The 22,976-nt window shown below is 40.7% G+C and overlaps 1 protein-coding gene across 1 annotated transcript; it reads right to left on the reverse strand.

Moving 5' to 3' along the window:
- Positions 1-1,273: 1,273 nt before the first annotated feature.
- LOC141792004 (lissencephaly-1 homolog A-like) lies at positions 1,274-22,318 on the reverse strand. Its single transcript, XM_074672751.1, has 11 exons — positions 22,133-22,318; positions 8,581-8,866; positions 6,543-6,627; positions 6,376-6,450; positions 5,924-6,130; positions 4,927-5,095; positions 4,491-4,593; positions 4,169-4,397; positions 3,011-3,112; positions 2,769-2,925; positions 1,274-2,614 (listed from the first exon to the last, which is right to left on the reverse strand). Exons 2-11 carry the CDS (start codon positions 8,610-8,612, stop codon positions 2,541-2,543), a joined length of 1,233 nt encoding a protein of 410 aa, XP_074528852.1. The 5' UTR covers positions 8,613-8,866; positions 22,133-22,318; the 3' UTR covers positions 1,274-2,540.
- Positions 22,319-22,976: the final 658 nt, after the last annotated feature.

Raw genomic sequence — 22,976 nt, forward strand, 5'->3', positions numbered from 1 at the left:
TAAATCTGGCTCCAGTGTTGGTGCAGAAAAGAGCAGTTTGCTGTCACATTCTGTTGTCTCATGATTAAATTGATACTGCATAGGGCATGTGACTGAGAAGGACTTGGTGAATCCACTGACCTTGAAACTCCTCAACACCTCCATAACATGCCATCTTATCTGATTCAATGCACGTTTATAACCCTCTGCAGCTCCTTTCACTTTCTCTCTTCATTGCCGATCTGAAACAAAAGTCTGAAGTAGAGAAAAGAGAGTGACCTAAAAGCAAAATAATTGAGGGGTAGAGTTCTTGTACCTTGTTTTGAGGTCTTAAGCTTGCATGAGGGGAAGTGTGTGAGGCATGAGAGTGGTGGCGGGTGGATGTAGGCCAATGTTTCTACTCCAGTGCCTCTGTGGAGAAACAGGAGTGTCAGACTGAGACAGGTTTATTATCCTTTCATTACGTCCCATGTCGTCCGTTCTCTGAGCACACATCTTGCTCACTAATTTCTGTCTGTGTCCTCACTCTGTCCTTCCACTGTATGAACCTTGTGCAGTAATCACTTTCCATTTATGGCATCTGTATTTTGTCTTCACGCTTAACCTCACCACTCCCTGTTTCTCCACCCTCACAGACATGCAGGACGAAGCAAGGTGTGGTGCTTGCGTACTTGCCAACCAGGCAACAGTTGCCAGGATACCACAGGGCCTAGAGAAAGAGTAATTGCTGTGTGGGTGAGTGAGCAGGTATGTGTGTGTGTCTGTGTGTGTGTGTGAGCACAGAAGAAGGCTGTGGTACCGTACATAATTGATAAACTGTCCCTGCTGCATCTTGATGTCTTTGGCTCTCCAGTCTGAGTAACTGGGCTGTGCCTGAGGAATAGATGTCAAAAGTTATTACTCTGTCTTTTTCTACAATCTCAAAGTGATCTTTCTCCATCTTCTGTTCTCACATCATTGTCAGCATCTGATCCCTGAACAGATGAAGTTTTCAAGATGCTAACTGTTAAAAGGCCTGTAGCAGAGACCTACATCTGTGCACCAGAGCCTGATAGTTATACATAAATAATATTTCCTGTCTACAGCATGGTTTCCACTGGTTTGTCTAGTGACCTATTTCTCTCCAAATCTTTCATTCTGAAGATTTAAAGAACTGAGACAAAATTCTTCCAAAATAAAATGCTTTTTACTTGTAGTCTGACCTCACTGTGACACTTTGTGGAGGTAGGTTCTGACACTCTCAGGTTCTCTCCTCATCTCCTGTCCTCAAAGAAAAACACACACACACAGGTAATGTATATTTACAGAATTTTATTTCATTATGTTGCAAACAATGACATCCAGATATATTGATACACAACTTTTACTGTGCGTGTATGTGCATTTTGAGTGTATGTGTGTGTAAAGAGAGCAGTGAAACCACAGAAAGCAGAATGAAAATCCCGTGTGAGGGAGCCCTCAATGGGTTAACAAGGCAGAGATAGCGAGCAAGAGGGCACAGGGCGATTTTCTCTGGGCTGACATACACACACACACACACACACACACACACCCACACACACACACAAACAAACCTCAGAAAAGGTGAGCAGACTTTTTCCTCTTTAAAACACACACTTTTGCTATGGGGCGTGTGCCAGTGCTCCCAGCAGCTTAGGGATCATTAAGGTCCTGTGAGTGTCTACTAGAAAGCATTTTGTTAAAAGAGATGAAGTAGTATGAATGAACACAGTGGGCGAGAAGCTTTGCCTCCTTCTCTCCTCTGACCTTCAGAGCAGAGGCGGTGGAGTGATTCTCCTGTCATAATATACAAACACATACACACACTCGCACAATGTATACACACATGTACACGCACACTCGCCCACAGAACCTTGTGTGATTCAACTAGGGAGCTGCATCCTGGTTATTTTCTTTAACCGGTAGTCGTCTTCTCCTGGACAGCTTCCACTCGTTTCTTCCATGCTTTCTTTCCTCACACCTTTTCTTTCACCAACCACGCAGTGACAGACCACAACAATAGAGGCATGGAGTAAAACCAAGCAATACATAAAACTAAACCCCTTCGACAAGGGCTGCAGTCAGTCAGCTAACTGAAATCCACCTGTGCCAGCACACAAGGATATTTACCCTTTGACCCGACAGGAAGTGATGACAATAGTACGCGAATCCGGCAAATTTAACAGTATACAATTTTTTGTTTGATTCACCATGCAAAGAATACTTCTTATCTTTGAGTGTGTTTATGTGTCAGAGATTGCGTGACATTTATTAAGCGAACCCTACATCCAGAATAATTTACATAAAAGGACAATAGTCATCTTAATAGGGCTGGATTGATGTAGGGGAGGAAGGAAGGAGAGGGGAGCGAGGCGAGGGGAAGGGAAAAGGTAAAGCGCCATGGTCAGCTATGGTTTGGAGTGAGAGAGGTGAGGGGCTTGGCTGGGTGTAAAGACAGAAGGAAGAGGGCTAAGGTAGAGACTAGGGGAAGGCAGGGAAGAGGCTTTAGACTGTTTGGGGCTTAGGGTAAGGGCAGGAAAAGGTAATAGACAGAGGCAGTCTCAGCGGCACTCCCAGACTTTGACTGTCTGATCAACACTGCCTGTCACCACGTAGGGAGCAGTCTTGTGGAAATCTGTAAGAGACGTAAGAGATGTTTGTTTAGGCAACTCACATTCAAGACCAACAAGAGGCTTTAAAAAGTCTAATACAGGTTGGGGATCTGACAGATTCAGTGAAGGTTAAGTTTAACAGACAGAAGATGGCGTTCAAAATGAACCCCGTCTTACCCAGAGAGGTAACAAAGTGTTCATGGGCACACAGGGTCTTCATGCAGCGTTTGTTCTTGTAGTCCCAGATCCTAATGGTTTTGTCATCAGCACAGCTCACAATGAATCGTCCTCCAGGGTGAAACAATATCCCACGCACCCAGTTGTCGTGACCCACCTGAACAAACAAGACAGATTATCCACCATTCCCCTCAAAAAATGAGCCGTGTCACTGAGAAGAGCTGGCACCACAGACTGCTCACCAGAGTCATAAGGCAGATGCCGATGCTGACATCCCACATCTTAATCGTTTTATCTCTGGATCCAGAGAGGAGGAAGGGGCCAGGTTTTCCACTCTTCTTGCTCTGCAAGAAAAGAAACACAGGAATGGTCAAAGAAGCAGTGATTGGTTTCATGAAAGACAGTAAAGTTTGTCATCTAGAAATGTATCTGGGGTATGAAATGACACGTTGAAGAATGGTGATGTCCCAACTTTTCAGCCAATACAAGCCTCACGTCAAAATCTCTGCCAAAATTCCTACGACTCTAAACAATAAAATACAACCATCACTCCTATTGGCCTGAGCTTTTAATTATTTGAACTGCTTATTAGCAAAACTTAAGTGAGACAGATTCTTGTTAACATTCAGTAATGTCTTTATCATACAGCTCATAGATACTCTGTGGCCAGAGTACAGCAGAAGACTGGCCTATAAACATTTAAACCTAAAAATCTTTTTAACTTCTATATTACTTTGGGTTTTCTGCTTTCCCCGGAGTTCTTCGGTTTTTTGTGGTGATAATAAATGTGACACAGAAACTAGGGGTGTAATTGTACATGTATCCGTGCCGAACCGCTCCATAAGGCCGTTCGGTTTGGCAACGTGCTGTATTCGAACGAGTACATTAAGTTTACGTTAGCTGCGCCACATGGCTTGTTAATACTCGCGCGAGTACTCATCTATGATTGGCTGAGCAGGGAGGGCGTTTTAATATTCATGAGGAAAGTGGTCTGTGATTTGTGATTTGCGATCATGTGCATATCATGTGGACGTGACGTCTCACGGTGAGCCAATCAGAAGATGAATATCAAAGAGCTTCCGTAGCCACGGGAGCTTGTGTCTGAATTGTGCATCATGGCTGCTGCTAACAACCAACCAGAGCTTGAAGAGCCTCCCCCCTCGCTGTATAATGGCAAGTTTTTGGTTTAATAAACATGCTAAACAAGCAAATGGTTTTGCGTTTTTCCATACTGTACCGAAAATGTACCGAACCGTGACCCTAAAATCAAGGTACGTACCGAACCGTGATTTTTGTGTACCATTACACCCCTAACAGAAACTTATACATCCAATTTCTATCTTACTGGCTGCCGGCAGCCACTGCTCACAACTGGACAATCCTGCAGCAGCTGTACATACCTCTGAACCTGTGGCCTCCAGGATGGTGGGGTGAGCACATTCAGGGGCCCAGGAGATACACTCCACCACATGCTCATGCTCCCGCAACTCAGCTTTGCACTCCTTCGAGGCGACCACCCAGACACGCACAGTTTGGTCATTGGAACAGCTGGCAATCAAAGAGCCGTCCTGGTTGGGACGCACCATCCTCACCCACTCCCTGTGGCCTGTGAATGTCTTCACACAGTACCTGCAGATGGAAAAAACGTGAAAGTACATCAAAGCACGTATCCATGAGAGCTTCTTTCAGTAAGAGTAGCAAAGACTCCTCCTCCTCACTTACCCAGTAGCCACTTCCCACATCTTGATGGTCTTGTCTCTGGAGGCAGACACTATGTGGTCACCATTTGGCATGATGGCTACAGACGACACATTGTGATCGTGGCCTAGATGACACAATTAAAAGTTCAATTGTGTAACTGGTCTATGGTCATTATAATACTTAAAGGTACAGTGCGTGGAAATGGGAATATTTAGCAGAAGAAGTGACAGGCATGACTCCCCAAATTTCTTCACTGAAACATCGTCTTGATTGATGTAGAAATTAAATGCTAGTAAAACCCAGTGTAGTCATTGCTGCATCTGATCATGTGTCATTAACATAAACTGAGACTCTCTGAAAAAGCTAGTAGGAGCTTCAACTGTTTGTGTTTAACTCTAGTTTCACTTTTAAAGATGTTTCGGTATTGGGACGGGTTATTTTTAGAAATCCCTCTTACCATGCATTGTTCGAATGCACTCAAACCCTTGGAAGTCCCAAAGTTTGATGCTCATGTCAGCTGAACATGAAGCCAGCAGCTTTCCCGTCTGGTCAAAAGAGATGTCCTGCACAGAGTCTGTGTGGCCCTTCAGGGTTCGCTCAAAGTCCCCTGCCTCGTAGTCCCACACCTAAGAACAGTGACAGACGGTGAAGCACTTCAATCTGTGACTCCCTGATGTATCAGACCTGTTGACCTCATCTTAAACTCAAAGCAGAGAATGATACTGACTGAAACATATTTCACTGGCTGCTTCACAGCAGTGTGTCCAGGCAGAGGTACCGAACAGCCTTCATTTTTAACACAAAGTGAAAGAAAAAAAACCCTCCAAGCTGAAATCAAATTGCTGAAATTCAATCAGATGCTGACTCACTTTGACATTAAAGACTGAAAAGGAGAAAGTAGGTTTGGGCTTGATACATTTTTGCATTTTTCCCCAAGATGCTGTTCCCAGGAAATGTTGCCTCAGACAACATGAGCATCAACCCAGCTCCACACAGATGAGCAGTGACAAAGCAGAAAAAAGGAACTGAGTGAGAAAGGGGGAGGGCAGAGGGAGGTGGGGGGGTGTGATGAGGCAGGAGCACCAAGAATAAAAAGGGAGAATGGACTCTGCAGTACAGCTTTGATCTGAGGGTCAGGGCTGCAGAGGCTCTGTTTTGTTGTGCTGCAATGTTCACTGATTCTGTGTTTGAATGATTGCTACATCCAGCCGCCACACTGCTCGCATTTCATAGTTAAAACATAATTCATTTAGAGTTTTTGGACATTTTCAAATAACAGGAGTCTTTCAAAAAAATTCAAGGAATTCAAATGTGAAATCAAACTGATGAATCAAATATCAGGCATTGTTAGCAAAACCTAAATGTAACATTTGTAAAGAGAATATTGATGGGAGGGATATTATACTGAGCCGTAGCTAACAGCTCAATGTCTGACCCTATTTGTAAATACACACCTTTATGGTAGCATCCTCTGAGGCTGTGACCATTACAGAGAAGACAGGGTGGAATATGACACGTGTTACTGGAGCACGGTGCCCACTCAGTGCATATCTCTCTGGGGGACGGGGGATCCACTCCTTGGGGTCCCTCTTCTGACCCACAGGTCCTCCGTGTGTTATCTCTTCCTTTGCTTCGTTCAACTTAGACTCCAACTCCATCACCTGCAAAAAAGCAAGAAATGTCCAGGTTTCCAGCTGGTTGAAACACAGATTTTACTTCTAGATGGGCGACAGGAGTGTGCACATCAAGAATGACCATTTTATTTAGTGGTGTATTATTCTGACATCAGCACATGACGGGTACAATGAATTCCTGTATGCTCTAACTTATCTACCCAATGTATATTTATCAGATTTCTCATGTCCATGTGAAATACGCAGTCAGTAAGCACACAAACATCTCTCACCTTCTTCTGTAATCTGATGACTGATGTCCATTTCTTTTCCAAAAGCCCTGCATACTTTTTATCTACCTCTTCATTCTGTAAACCAAGAAACAGACACAGATTCATAAAACAATATAAGGTAACGCATTTTTATCATGCCTTTAAATTATTTTGCCCTTCTTTCTTACCATATCTAATTCTGCCTCTTTCTTGAAGGTGGAATAGGCTTCCTCATATCCATTGGAACGGAGGTAGTCAGCTATAGCTCGGTTTCTATAAAAAAGTGGAAACAGTTTCAGGTGTTAACCAGTCATCATTTAGCTTTTAAGTCATAAACTTTGGGTTCTTATTGTAGTGATACTTTTTTTGTTCTTCTATCTTTGGAAAGCTGAATCTTCTGAGTGTACGGCCAATTTATCCTCTTAGAAAATCTGATAAATGCGCCTTAAAGTGATACTCTGGGATGGAAACAAGTTGGGGCCTATCACAAGGTTTAGGGCAGAAATTACTCCTACAGCAGTGTGTTTGTGCAGCAGAAGCCCAGAGCGCTCGCACCAAACACTCCCTCCCTGCTCTTCTGCCGGTTTCCTCTGCACTCAGACGGGGCCATATTTTACTTGACCAAAAACACAAATAAACGGACTCTCATCGAAAAAATCTGATATTGGTCTGCATTCACGCTTTATTTAGAGAATTTTCAGCGCATTACTTTCACACAAAAACACCGCTAAATAAGGCTCTAGTTCTCATCGTGTCGTAAAACGGCGCTACCTCTGCTGCAGAGCCACAGCTGGCTACGAGGCGCTCACCGCTTAGTGTATCAGTCCGCGCACGCGGCGTGCAAGATATAAACAAACGCAGGTAGTCTGCCAGGACGAAGAGACACGATGAGAACTAGAGCCTTATTTAGCTGTGTTTTTGTGTGAAAGTAACGCACTGAAAATTTTCTAAATAAAGCGTGAATGCAGACCGATATCAGATTTTTTCGGTGGGAGTCCGTTTATTTGTGTTTTTGGTCAAGTAAAAAATGGTCCAGTCTGAGTGCAGAGGAAACCGGCATAGGAGCAGGGAGGGGGTGTTTGGTGCGAGCGCTCTGGGCTTCTGCTGCACAAAAACACGGCTGTAGGGGTAATTTCTGCCCTAAACCTTGTGATAGGCCCCAACTTGTTCCATCCTGGAGTATCACTTTAAACTACCATCAATTTGTGGACAAAACAGGTCTGAATTAGCCACTGACTAGTAAGTCAAAATGAGTCTGGGTGCACATGGGTGCACTAGGATCAAGTTTTACACTTACACCTTAAATGTTGACAAATTGAAGCAAGTTCTGCAATACACCTCTTCAGCAAAGAAAACAGCCAATAAAGACCCCACTACTGCTACGGAAACCAAGCCTTGCCACAGAGAGAGTAAAGATTATGGACGCTGCAAGGACAGACTGACCACAAACACAACACACACACTTGAAGACTGGTACACAAGTACACAGGCATAGACACAGTTATGAGTGGAACAGCTTTTTTATGAACCCAGTGGTGAATATTTCATGAGTTGCGTTGCTAAATTTAGGTTAAAGCTTGAGGACTGCTTTGAACGGCTAACTATAACACTGATGAAACTGTTATACATACTAAATACTAGACCATTGCTGGCAGTAGGCCTACAACTTAATTAGCTCAACAGTTTTAAAACTCATCAGGAAAATAAATGGCCAGATTTATTGATTGACAAGGGTAAAAAATTAGAAACCTGTGTTTGTCTGTCCAGACCGAGGTGCATTAGCTGTGATCAACTGGGCAGATGTTTCAGCACAGGGCGGCTCACTAACCAGCCATCATTGCCCCCCCCCCCCCCCCCCCTTTACCTGCAGCCCCCTCTTCTTAGCTCCTGTCATGTGGGTTATGAAATATTCACTAAGTAGCTGTCAAGTGAAGCACCTTGAAGTTCTTTTCTTCTCACATTTCCCCAATAATTACAGAGTAGTCTTTTAAAGAATGCACTTTCTCACAGAATCTGCTTCAACCTCTCTGAGATGAATGCTTTCATTCAGGAGATGAAGCAAACTTCATTTGCATCTGGTCAGATTTTCAGCGTATTACCAAAAAGCTCAAACATAATGGAACTGAACCACTTTTTGAGCAGTATATGCTTGTTTGTCTGCATGTCTGCTCTTGTTTGCATGTGCAATGAGCCGACACACCCACACATTTACATCCAGGCACTCACAGTTCATCTCTTTGTCTCTGTGACAGCACCATGCTGGCTGCTGTTCTCTCCCTCTCGGGGAGGTAAGGGTGAGGTGATGTGCTGGTGGAATCTGGTCGAGAAGTGTGCGGTGAGGAGGTTGTCTAATCCCTCGGCGGTGGCTTTCCTTCAGGGTCTCAGTGTTGGTGGAGAGTGTGCCACGCAGAGGGAGTTGAAGTGGAGATACTGCTGTCAATCAACTGTCAGTGCAAGGTCCACAAGTATTCACTGATTTGGATCACACAAACTAATCAGATGTGCCCATCACCTGAAAAACGAGAGAGAAGAGTCTGTAAGAAAAGAGCAATAGTCACACAGACTGCAGCTTCTAAACAAAATGCAGATATTTACTGTCTTATTCAGAGATGGACTGATTCATTGTGGTGACCTTAAAAATAATGTCAAACTCTTTAAGGGCTGTGAGGACTATCCAGAAAAGCCAGTGTATCCCAGATAAAGACTTTGTTTCCCATGAGCACTGGCATCCGCTGACTCTTACAAAGGTGTGTTTGTTTCGAACCAAAAGCAGCAAATATCTTATTTTTAACATCAGATACAAAGTGATAATGTAATGTATTTATTAATAGTTATCATGAGTGGGAGAAAAAAAAATCAAAGGATTGTAGTGTTTTTGTTAAACAATTTCACATTGTGAGTTTTTTATTCATAAACAGATATTTTTCAAATTTTAGTCCTTTGTTTTATTCTTTGTTTATAAGCAGGGTTGGAAAAAAATTGGGTGTCAGATCCCCTGAATAAATCTTAAACTGACTCATATGTGAAGTGCATTTTTTGGGAAAATGTGTCTCTTGATCTAGTCTGTAGACATCATTATTGTCATTCAACTGTTTCACTTGGTCTGGTGGTAAAAAAAAACAGACTAAAAACCACAAAAATCTGAACTATCAAAGAATCACAATTTGAACTGAAAAAATCATAAAAGAATTGAATCCAGAGAAAAGCAAATTGTTCCCGTCCTAACAGTTACGTAGCACTGTTGTTTGAAACATGACAACAAGCAAACTGTAAACTCAGTCTGTAGCCTAGTTTAGTAACTGGCTGTGTGAAATACTACTCTCAGCCCGGTGCTCTGAGACACATCCATAAATTGTAACGTTAGTGAATCCTGGTTATGTCCCACCAGTGCTCATCTACCAACCCCAACCTCACCAAGCAGAGCTAATGCAACTTCACTCTTCATTTTATCAATAGACTCTCAAGTTCATGGGTTGCAACGCACAGTATCACAAATAGCTTAGCCTGTGTTTTTTATCCAGTGTTTGTCATTCTTCCCTCAAGCTTCCTTCTGCCCGTCCGTCCCTTTTCTGTCAGACACTTCAGCTCCAGTGTCCACCATTACTACAAAATTAATCCAAGAAATGGTTTTCAGCAGAAAAAACACAGATCTCTTTTCCCACAGCTGAACTTTATAGGTTGGCGTAGTGTTGTCATAGAGACTTCTGATTGATCAAAATCATTTAGCAACCTGAATCTGTTTCCAATCTGAACATCCAGTTGTAGTTCACAGAGCTGTGGGTCGGTCAAAGTGCAACCTTTTATCTCTCAAGAGACGATTGCTGGCTTAGATTGTCAGCCAGTTAGTAATAGTTGTTTTAGAGGGTAAAAACAATAGTCTGTGTTATCCCAGAGGAAGTCCCAGCCTCTGGAAGTCTGCCTGTGAACTTAGTAATAAAGCGTTTAAGTACAACAGGAGAAAGCCAAAATTCACCTGGTGATAGAGCATACACAGAAACTTGAAAATGAGGGAAGAAAAAAATTGACTCTCTTTTTCATTTGCTTTGGAAAGTAAAAGTGTAAATGTATTTTATACATCATGTATGGGGAGTTTTCTGGGGTGGTAGTAGGGCTGAACGACTTTGGAAAATAATCAAATTGCCATTTTTTTGGACCAATATTGTGATTTCTTTAGCATGCAATTTTTGGGGGGGGAATTATCTTCTGCATTATTCACGAAACCCAAGCAATAACCTATAGCTGTGGTTCTCAAACTTATTCAGTGATGTACCACCCTGTGAAATGTTTTTTTTTTTTTTGCCATGCACCCCCTACCAAGCACAAAGCAGTTTTGGTTTGGAAAAAAGTAAACTAAGACTGGATTCAACTATTGACTGAATAAATGGTGATGAAGAAATTTTGCTTGATTGCTATTTTTGAATAAACATTATTGAATCTTGTGTACCATCCAGGGTGCCCTCTCATAACCCTAGGGGTACACACCCACATTTAAAGGATAAGTTTGGTTAATACAGCTTTTACATTGTTTATAGAATGAAGTAGAACAAAATACTCACCCAGAAGGCTTTCCTGATCCAAGCAGTGCTTCGGGAGATATTTAGATCTAAAATCGAGCAGCGGATGTCTGTATAATGGGATCCATCGGGGCATAGACAGCGCCGCTCCTAAAACTGCATTAATCGTCCAAAAACTCATGTTTTTCAGCAATATTCCATCATAGTCGGCTCCGAGATAGTCCTCTGCTGCAGTCTGTGTCACTCCAGACGCGCTGTGTGGCTGTAATGACCTCTGAACTGACAAAGACTTTGTTTACGTTTGCCCCACCTGCGCATGCGTAGTACTCTCTGGAGAGCTGACTCCTTTCTTTGAGGGGCAAATGTAAACAAAGTCTTCGTCAGTTCAGAGGTCATTACAGCCACACAGCGCTGTCTGGAGTGACACAGACTGCAGCAGAGGACTAACCTCTGGTGAAAAACATGAGTTTTTGGACGATTAATGCAGTTTTAGGAGCGGCGCTGTCTATGCCCCGATGGATCCCATTATATGGACGTCAGCTGCACGATTTTGGATCTAAATATCTCCCGAAGCACTGCTTGGATCAGGAAAGCCTTCTGGGTGAGTATTTTGTTCTACTTCATTTTATAAACAATGTAAAAGCTGTATAAACCGAAATTATCCTTTAAGAACCAGTGATCTTTAGTATGACAGGCACAACAAAGGCTACTGTAGACCAAGTCTACATGTTATGATGAAATGAGATCAATTGATGTGTGAATTCATACGTTTAACATATCTTTATTCAACTATTACAATCACAGTAGAATACTGACTAACTGATTTAACTTCAAGCCTTGTAGACATGTAATATAATATCATTAATTACCTTAGATAAAATTTAGAGAAGGGACAAAGCACTGCAGAACAACAGGCCTAGTATGAACAATGATGTAAAAAATAAAGAGTAATTCTCTCTTCAATTAGCCTAGCACAAAATAAAGTGCAGAAATGTAAATAAAACCAAATCTCTGTCTCAACCACCAAATGTAACTTGTGTAATGCACTACTCCAATAAAATGAAAAAGAAACACAGTGTGAACATAAATAGAAATATTAAATGTATAAAAATCTCACCGATCTCTCATCAATAAGAAAAAACAAACTAAAGTGCAGAAATAAAAATTAAAACAAAGTTTCGGCTCAACCACTGAAATATGTAAACGTGTGGATTAACACTTTTTAACTGGGAACACTGTGAAATTTTACCGACCTGCAGTCGTCAGAGTAACAAACCATACAGATTGCAGTGAACAAGGAGTACAGCTCTGCCGGCCACAATCATTCTTCTGTATGGATCTCAGTAGTTCACCGTTTTTTACCAGAAGATTAATCAGCATATTGACTTTTGCTGGTTTTAAAGACGAATTAATACAAGTGCCTATATTCCCTCCAGGTCTGTCTGTGTACGTGAAACTATTTCTATAAATTGCAGCCTTTGTGATTTGAAAACTGCATTCTATTACATAGGATGTTGGTTTCAATTCAATTCATTGTTCAGCCCTGGGTGGTATACGTATTGATCATATGATGCCATTTATCTGTGTGTCGTAAGAAAGGCATGGTTTGTGGTTGAAATATGCAAATTCCCTAGATTCTCTGACTCCACTGCTGAATCTGACTTGTCAACATGCACACCAAACTAAAAATCAAGCTTTTTCTGTTCTTAAACCATCAGTAAGCTTCATCCTCACTAGAAACACAAACAGAGCATAGACTTCTTTTTCAGTCCTTTCTTTTGGAGTGGCAGGCCGAATTAATGGAAGGTAAAACACTGCTCGAATACTGAATGCAACTCATGAATGTCAAAAAGGTTTATACAGGTTGAGTTATGTTAGACCCTCTCACGCATCAGTTTGTCTCCTTTCTAGTTCGATTTAATTCAGTTTGTCTCTTTGGGAATTTGATGTTTTGTTTTGAGTATTAACAGAGCTTCAAAAGGCACACACAATGAGAAAGAAGAGCTAAAATTTCTGTGAATCTCGGATTTTTATACTAAGACACTCAGGTACTGGTGTGTTAAGGTTTCTATCACACTAATGATGGAATAGAACACCACAACAAAAAGCTGACAAATCAAAACACATCACTCAGGGATTGTCAGGCTAATAAGAGAATTCACTTCCTGAGCTTTAGCAAGGCTGGCACCTGGGGCCACAATAGCACTAAGCTGCTTAACGACTAGACCAGACAACCTAGAGTCTGCTTGTGTGTGTGTGTGTGTGTGTGTGTGTGTGTGTGTGTGTGTGTGTGTGTTTGTGTGTGTGTGTGTGTGTGTGTGTGTGTGTGTGTGTTTGTGTTTCTCGTTGATAGAGACCACAAGTCTTTCATAAAGCTGACAGGGTGATGTAAAGAAGGGACAGGATAGTAGCTAACAGGATTAACTCCAGACACAGAGAAGACCTCAACGGCGAAGCCATCATTGTGTTTTCACGCCGCGCATCATGTCAGATTCACCATCAACTGCAACTTACAGACACAAAATATCAGGGCGCTTTGGTCGCACCAAATCAATGGAGGAAAGGTACAAGTGCTCGAGTTTTACACTGGCTGACAAAAAAGTTTATTATTTTATATAACTTTAAAAGAAGACAAAAAAATGCTTTTTCATAAAAAATAAAAAATAAAAGACATGCATGTATTCACATGTATTATTGTTAACAAAAACATTTTCACTAAAATAAAAAATCAAAACAAGGCTAGACATGCACCGATCGATCAGTGCCAATTTCTTTAAGTTTGGGGGATAGGTGATCGGCCCATTCTTACATATGAAACTGATCTTATATATCTCTGGGAAGGCCTGACAGCCAGCCATTGTTGCTTTTTGCTTTGAGACCTAAAACTGAGGACTCTTAATTGGTTGTTTAATTGGTTGTTTTAAGCTAAAACATAAAGATTTTATTGTTTCATGGGTATTGTTCAATGATTTTCAATAGAATAAGATTGGAACATTGAAGGTATATGCTGTCAGTTCAAAAAAAAAATAAAAATTGGTATCAGCAGGTCAGGCTTTTTAAAGATCTGTGATTGGCCAGAAAACTGTGATCGGTGCACTCCTAGTCTAAACATGATATGTCGTGAGTTACGTCATGTTTAAAAATTTGATTCATCCTGTGGTTAGCCCTGATTTCTCTAATATTTGGCTCTGACAGGCTCTAACGTAACATCAAGGATAAGTACTGAATAAGGTTCATTTAAAGGTACCGACCAAATTTCGTCTGTAGTACTGAGTACCGATTCATGTAAAATCAAACTATTATATTTAGCTACCCAAACGCAACCTTGTGACTGTGAGGGAGTGGAGGGTGAATTTTCATGCTGGACATTAACGCAGCCTTGCAAAGTTAAAAAATGAAGAATAAATATGTTTAGAGCTGAAACGATTCCTCCAATGATTCGAGGTACTCCATTACAAAAACTACTCGAGTAATTTTCTCCGCCTCGAGGAATCGTTTAAATTTAAGAAAGATCAAAGAGTGGTATTTCAAATAGAGCTGAGGCCATATTAAGAGAGTTTTCAGACCCCTCAAGCTACCTCTTATACAAAATAGCAACTAGCAACAAATCTGGCTTCTTTTCTGGAGTTTGGAGACTAATGGGTCATTCTACGAAACGGGTGCCATTTGGGTCTGCGACATTTGATGAGATGGACAAGGCACAAAAAATGTGTCAAAGTGTGTTAACAAATTTTGGAGCTACCAAAGCAAGTGCTCTTACTGACATGCTGTATCAGAAAATTCTGTTTCTTAAAGAGAAAAAATTTTCATTTGAAAAATAACTGCTCTCTAACTAAACAAATGTATTTTATCCGATTACTCGATTAATTGATGGGATTTTCAGTAGAATACTCTAATACTAAAATATTCGATAGCTGCAGCCCTAAGTACGTTAAATTGAAAACTTTGATATTTTCTAGTTCAACAGATAAATATTTCTTACGACATAAACACACACAAAAGTACCGAAATTTGGTACCAATACCTATTGCCAGGAACAGGCATTAGTACTGTATAGTTTCAAAGATGAGAGGTACCCATCCCTACGTAACATCCTCTTTAATAAGGAGAGTTTATACCTGCATGAATCTTAAAGCGAGGAGGCTGACTGTTAAATAGTGGGACGCTTGTTGTGGTGAAGTTCTGTCTGTCATCGGTGTGTGATGCGCACATGCACTGCATGTGTATGCGATGGTGCTCTCTCCTCAACAGGAGAGAGTGCAGGTGGGAGAGACTGACTAAGCCAGTGGAAACAAAGGCGACCGTCAACCACAATGTCTTTTACAGTGCCAGTGGTAGAGGAAGCAATGCACTCATATGAACGCAGCCAGATGATATTCTTACTGGCACACGCTGAAAAAGGGACGCAAGAGAACATTTTGGTGGCAGTCTCGCCCTGCAAAGATACAGTCATTGAAACCAATCGTCTTTACACACAGGTCTTCAGTTGTGTGTGTTTCTCTTCTACAGATGACGAGTTGAGAACTTCCTTTCAGCACAATCCTAACTCTGACCACAGCTGACAGTAAAACAGTGAGCCAGTGACGTGTCCAAAGTGTCCTGGAAAGATTCTGCTTCTCCTGACTGCAAACTTGACGAGTGCTCTGAGCTGACAGGACAGAACGAGTGATTTTAGCAGAGCAGCACTCTCAGCATGGTTCAAAAATAGCCATTTGACCAAAAAGACCTACCTTTAAACCATTACATAACTGAAACTTTCTGCACGACATTTGCTCCTGCTCAAGAGTCAACACAGAGTTTCAACAAGATTCTTTAAAAGGAAGAGCTTAGTGAGGTGGTAAATAAAACAGGTGACACTGTTAGCCCTGGTTTCAGTCAGATTTCTTTTCAGTTCTGCATCAGGTAGTTACTGATTGATTATCCACGGTGAAAGATAGCCAACCAGTGATCCGGGCTCTGTGTGGAACAATGGGAACGCAGACTGAGTCATAAATCAGGAAGGGATCAAGGTCCTGTCTCAGTATCAGGCATATCAAAAAGAAATATTGTTGAGGGGGTTTGTTTACAGCTTGTAATCATCCAACCATGGAGTCCTCTTCTCCTAAAATGTGATAACTGCTTTCAGTGACTCTGCACACAAGACTCTGTCACCTCAGCTGAGTAACAAATGAGAAGTTTACAAATATTCTGGCCAAACAAGATTGACACATGGTTCCTAAACACTTCTAAAAATCAAACTTATGACTTTATGACATGCTGTTAGCATGAACACAACATCAATCTGTAAGTGTAGTGTATTAAGCTACAAATCCAAAGTTTGGAGCCATGTGAGACACTTAATTTGTTACATTATGGTTCTGCCTGCCATCAACACCGGGGATTAAAGTCAGAAAAATATTTAAGGCATACAAACACTGACAGAAGGAGCTTTTCATTTTAAACAGGGTTTTCTATATTAGGAAAAAAGATCTATTTTTGGAAGTTCATGGACAACATTAGCAAGAAAAGTCGCCTTCTTCAGGTTATTTACTCTGTTAGATGATTAATTTCATATGAATTAATGAGTGTATGTAAGGCATATCACATTGTTACAGCAGATGAAACTGGGGCTCGATACAATTGAGTTAAATAAATCTAGTTATCCATAGAGTGATAGTTTCTGGATAATCTATTGGCTGAGATTTCTGCCACTAGAAACGAAATTTCAATTATTACATTGAATTTGAAAAGCCTGATGTTAAGTTGAATGCATTGTTTTGAAACTTAAGTTATTTGATTTGAAATGGCACTGAACCTACTTGAAAATTGAACCCAACTCTTTCATTCAAAAATACAAATTTTAGTTTCAGTTCAGCATTGCACCAACCTCAAGTCATCCACATCTGTGAGGAAGAGTAGTCACTCCGCTTATTCTGTTCAAATAAGCTCAACATGACAACAGGCATGCCGGTCTGGATGCATTATTGACAGACTCCAGATCGGCTGATCGCTCATTTCACTGGCCAGCTCAGGCCAGCTCAGATACTGTCCCAAGTGACTTTTCCCTCGAGATAAAGTCACAAACATTCACCTCGTTTTCCTGGGATACCAGGACTTTGTCTGCGACTGTTGTCTGTTTGTTTGTTACTTCCACAGCGCCAATGTTGTCAGCACAGGTTCTATCTCTAACCACCCATTCCCAACTAAGGCCTGAACCACACGTATATGGATATTTTTTTGATCTGATATCTTTGTCCTCGTTTAAAAAAAAATCTCCATCCACACCACAGAAATATCTCTGTCCATACGAAGAGGCCAAACTGAAAACAATTGCCTCTGAAGCCTGCAAGACCAAGCCTGGCTGATAAGTGGCAGGTTAGCAAAATGTGAAAACCATAGAAGAAGAACGTTATGAGCATGCGCAGTCAAACACAGTGACTTGTTGCTAGGCGCTTGACGTCATCGCCTCAACACCAGCTCCATTTAACACCGTTACACGGATCCACTCAACTGGATATTTGTTTATTTCTTTACTTTTTTTTAACCGTTTTTAAAAATTTCCGTTTATGTGGGTGAAATCGCCGTGTTCATGTGGTTGAGAGGCCCAATTGGACAGAAAAATGTGTGTTTAGGAAGATATCCATATACGTGTGGTTCAGGCCTGAAATCCAATCAAAAGTAGACACATGAAGAAAAGAAATTCACTAAACTAGTTGAGGGAGAGTGACAGGATGTACGAGAGCAAAGGGACCAGAAAGTTACAGCCACAATAGGTAGAGCAGGTTAAATATGATGTCACAAACATCAGGAAACATTGATTTAAAAGCTACAGCCTTCACCTGTGGATAATTAAACTGGCTACCTTGCCACAGTTTTTCCAAAGAACGACACCTGACAACAACAGAGTTCAAACCAAAAAGGAAAACAGAATCTGTGAAAGAAGCAGACTTGCTGTTTGACCTCTCTGTGGTAAATCCAAGTTTAGGGGCTTGTTGTCTATGAAGGAAGGACAGCAGATCAGTTCACTTTGGTCAATTTGAGACTATATGACAGATCACAGCATATCACTCTGTTACTCTCAAATTACTCTGAGCAACAGGGCAGCTGGAAAACCAGCTTTCTAATCCACAACTCAATAGCATCAACCGCCAATATGTTTTGCTCTTTCACTGACATTTCATGCAAATTTGATAAGCACCTCAGAAGTCTGGAGTCAAATAGGACTGTAACCTCTGTTAGCTCCTACGTCAGACTCATCAGTCTGTGGACCGGCTCTTGGTGCTCTCGTCACACTCACATCACATGATAAGTGTATTTCAACAGCTGCTCTGAGCTGCCGTTGAGAGAAAACACTCTCGGTTTATGATTTCTGTGCTCATCTTTGACGGCAGAAGTATGAATCACACACACAGATAACACATTGTGTGTTATCTGTGTGTGTGTGTGTGTGTTTGTTCGAACACTGAACAACACCTACCACAGCATGCCTTCATGACCTCCTCAATTTGCATTCGCTGGGATGAAACGCAAAAGTATTGCTGTGTTTCGGCCGCTTGTTTACACAAAAATAGTGCTTTAGCAGACCTAAAACAGAGACTTTTGAAAACAGACTCCACAGTGGAATTTTTCTGAAACACTGCAGCCATCGTTGCCGTGTAAACAGCAAGCCAGAGTTTTCAGCAGAAATGATGGCGTCATACTCTGTTTTGCGCTTGCACATACAACACTACTGTTGTTATGATTGTGTTGTGCTTGTGCCGCTGAATCTGCTGACCGTCGTTCAACATAATGTGCATCTGTTGCTCCACTTCTGCACTTCGCCAGTACACCAGATGATCGGCCCAGCTCTCCTTCAGCGGAGATCTACCAAAAGCTGCTTCTGGACAAGACTGTTATAGCGCCACCTACAGGCCTGGTATTCTTACTATGGTATTTTCAGTCTCTTAGCATTTCTGTGTAAATGCAGATTTTTTTCGCTGCATTTTCATGTTTTGGGGTGAAACGTTGTCATATAAATGGGGCTTGAGATATCAGAAGGAGCAGCATGCTCTCTGCATCCACTGGTGATCACAACACAGTGATTGACGTGCATATTTAACACACATCCATATGGTTTTAACTGTGACATGTATTTAGGTGAAAAATGACATGACTAAGCTTTTATTAGATCACCGTGTTAGACTGAGACACTAACCATGGCTCATCTGCCCATCTCTAAACACCGAAAGTGTGTCTCACTTACTGTAACTCTTCTTTCCAAATGAACAGTTTTTAACCTGAAACTGATGAAGCATTCTTTACAATCCTCACATCACAAAGACAGTTACTGATGGATGTGTAATGATGGTACAATCTTTACTAATGATTTTTGGCTATTCCCATTTTCTCAATAATGTTTAAGTCATATAAGGTCTAAACACACACACACACTAAGACACACAAAGGACAGTTGGAATAAGTTTTTGACCACAACCAGAAATGGTCTACATTGTAATAAATTCAATAAGAATAACTATTACTATAAAATCAAAAAATACATCTATTACAATAACCTGTGTTTGTCATTGTTAAGACTCCAACAAGTGAACAACTAAACACTGGTAATTAATGTTACAGTTCTAGATCTTTTTTATCTAACACAAAGTGTTTACAACTGATGACTTTTCAAAGTCATAAGTGGCTTGCTAATGTGGCCTGAAAATCTTTTTTTTTATTATTATTATTATTGTTTTTTGTGTGAATTGTATGAGCCTGTGTTTAAGTGAGCATTTTTATTGATGTTGTTGACACGCCTGTGATCTCAAAGGGACTAACCTGGATAAAAAAGGTTAAATAAAAATTAGAGCTAAAACGATTCCTCGAATGGTTCGAGATACTCGATTACAAAAATAACTCGAGCAATTTTCTCCGCCTCGAGGAATCGTTTAATTTAAAAAAAGAACAAAGAGCGGTATTTCAAATAGAGCTGAGGCCATATTAAGAGAGTTTTCAGACCCCTCAAGCTACCTCTTATACAAAATAGCAACTAGCAACAAATCTAGCTTCTTTTCTGGAGTTTGGGGACTAAAAGGTCATTCTACGAAACAGGTGCCATTTGGGTCCTCGACATTTGATGAGATGTACAAGGCACAAAAAATGTGTCAAAGTGTGTTTATAGATTTTGAAGCTACCAAAGCAAGTGCTCTTATTGACATGCTGTATCAGAAAATTCTGATTCTAAATGAGAAAAATTTTCATTTGAAAAATAACTGCTCTTTAACTAAACAAAAATGTATTTTATCCGATTACTCGATTAATCGATGGGATTTTCAGTAGAATACTCAAATATTAAAATATTCGATAGCTGCAGCCCTAATAAAAATACACTGCCATGCCCTGTGGTGGAACTTGCTTTTAGAATCAAGACTGTAGCTAGCTGCATCTTTTTTTATTGGTCATAAATATTCAGACTGAAAGGTGCTTTGATAAAAAGGCGGATGTAGAATAAACACAAAAAAATGTATACTGGGTCCACTTGTTTTCTTCCAGCTGCGTAGATACTGCATTGCACAGTTCAGGCATTAAAGTACAGGCATTACTCCTGGTAGCACATCACTCTTAAAGATTCCGTGCCCTGCTCCAGCACTATACTCCTCATTATGGGTGACCTTCAGGCCAAGTCTCTGCTGGCATAAACACAACTCATAGGCAATGTTTGATTACAAATCAAACACAAAGGCAGAACATCCTTCCTCTTAAACTTTCTGTTGCAGGTTACATATATCAGTTGTGTCACTTTACAGCCGGTTGAACTGTGATATTAGTCTACAACACCATAATAAAAGCACCAAAGTCACGATTTACTTCATCTGCATCTCATGCATACTGTGCGTGTCATATCAACTTGTTGAAATTCAGATTTAACTGGGCAATGGCAAGAATATTAAAACTAATGTGGCTATGGATCTTTGTTATTCAACTTCATTAAAAGGTATTGTAATAAATCGTTCATCAGAAATGTAATCAATAGAAAGTGAGGAAATAGGTCCGGACATCACTACAAAAAAAGCTATCTCATGAAAACATGGAAGAGGTTTTGTTAAGATGTTGGAGTGTTTGTAAAATGAGGAATAAGCAGGGCTCATAACAAATTCGATGGGCGTGGGCCTTCGCAGTAAACATTTTGCAACGGCAGCTTTTCAAAAAATACAGGGTGCTAATTAACCAGTAGAATCTAGCTCACGTTTCTGTATCACGACAGAGGCTCTGTATGGCCTTGTTCATCATCAGTATTTCATACTGGTACTATCTAGGTCTCCACCCTGATTGTGATTCATCAAACCTTCGTTAAGAAGCTGTAGGGTTCTCGCGCCGTGCACAATACCAACCAAAATTCACCAAGAACTGCTTCACATGTTTAGAAAAATGTGTCTGACTTCAAAACCCATTCGGGTGACGTCTTTCCAAGACTCAGTGGCCACAAGGGCAAAGTTGCAGCAATGGCTCAGCAACGCCCTTTCCAGCTAGCGTTAGCTTAGCATGATAACGAATGCGTGAACTGGAGCTGTCAGTTAGAGCAAACTGGATTTATATACTGCCATCGTCACCACTCAACAACACACCCACAACATTATTCGAGTCAAACAATTAGTTTGAAAACACATCAGCTTGATATGAAAGAACACGACATCAATAAAGTACAGCGGAATTATCGTTACTCAAGTTTAAATTTAGGGATATTAGCTGATATTTCACAGCACAAGGTAACACCGGTTTGCCTGCTTCTCTAACAAAGAGTCTAAGCCTCAAGCACAGTTACACCCCTGTTTAAGATGATAACATAGCATACAATTCATGCAACAGTCCAATAACATCTTATATATTCACCCGGCAGTGGAAAATATGGCACTGGGCTGACAGCTATTGCGTTAGCTTATCCAAGCTAACGCACCACGTTAGCTCATCCACACAGAACTTCCATAAATAGACGCAGCTAACGCTGAGCTAGCTTCACAACAAGTGTCTTCAAACGAATCACGCATGGCGAATGGGCACAGGACTAGTTTTGAGACAACAACCACATTCAGCATTGCTGTAATTTATCTCCGCCTTATTGTTACAACGCTTAGTGGCCAGGCAGCTTCTCTTGTGAATGCCAACTTTGCCACTTAGCTTAGCTTTCGGCCTCTCCGCCATTTTGAGGACGGGACGGGAGAGCGCAGACACTGCAGGCAATTCGTCGTCAAAATAACAAGTCTTCCCAAGTACCAAAACAAAAATATAAACGCCATAAACTGCGTACTTACCGTTTTAAAAATGCTCATTCTCGTATTCCCTTAACTGTTTCAAACGTAGGAGAGGAAACTATGATTTTGATGTGATAATGTGACTTTTCACATCACCCGGCACGGTCGGTCAGATTTTTTCTCCTCTTTGGTACCACCGCATTCGCCCGGCCCCAGCTAACGGTCGCGAATGGATAACGGCCGCGCGCACGTCGAGGAGCGGGAGCGCGCAAGACGGATGCCTTTCACTTCTTTTGAATTAAAGAAAATATGTTTTGTTTTCATAACAAATTTTTCCACAGCGTCCTTTTTACTAATTAATTTCAATTTTGAGGTAAGCAAATTAATGTTACCACATCCGTCGCTGCATGCCACTGTTTCCTCTGTTATAAGATTATAAGAGTTGTACACGTTTTTGAAACTGACCGTTTTATTTCTATATTTTACTTTTTAATCTATAAAAAGCTCTACTTTTTCCACTCGGAAAAACAAAAATATTTATTACAGCAAAACTGATAATCTTATACTAAATCTGATCATTTTATACATCTTAAATCTTGTACTCTGGAAAAAAAAAACGTGTAGTTGCTTTCCATTCAAAGCAACAACATGAATTTAATCAAATTTAAGCATTTTAGTATTTTATTTAAAATAAAGCCATGGCTGTTTTATTTCAGTTTTATGTTACTTTTTCTTTAAATGTGTCACCTGTGTATATAATGCTTCCTTTGTTATTTAAACAGAAGGAAAAAAGAAATTGCTTACAGTATAAGTGTAAAAAGACTTAAAAGTAACAGTTAAAAGATAACAGTTTATTATCATTACATTTACTTAGGCACTTACTTGTTCAAGGAAACTCAAACTA

Source organism: Halichoeres trimaculatus, unplaced genomic scaffold (assembly GCF_033239565.1).
Source record: "Halichoeres trimaculatus isolate MK-OKI-2021-1 unplaced genomic scaffold, fHalTri1.1 fHalTri1_scaffold_6, whole genome shotgun sequence".
In the NCBI taxonomy this organism is placed as follows: domain Eukaryota; kingdom Metazoa; phylum Chordata; class Actinopteri; order Labriformes; family Labridae; genus Halichoeres; species Halichoeres trimaculatus.

Coding starts and splice junctions, on each gene's coding strand:
- LOC141792004 (XM_074672751.1), bottom strand. CDS start 8,612: ATGGTGCTGTCACAGAGACAAAGAGATGAACT. Junction 4,398..4,490: donor ATGTGGGAAGTGGCTACTGG/GTAAGTGAGGAG, acceptor TTCCATCTGCAG/GTACTGTGTGAAGACATTCA. Junction 2,615..2,768: donor ACACTTTGTTACCTCTCTGG/GTAAGACGGGGT, acceptor CGTCTCTTACAG/ATTTCCACAAGACTGCTCCC.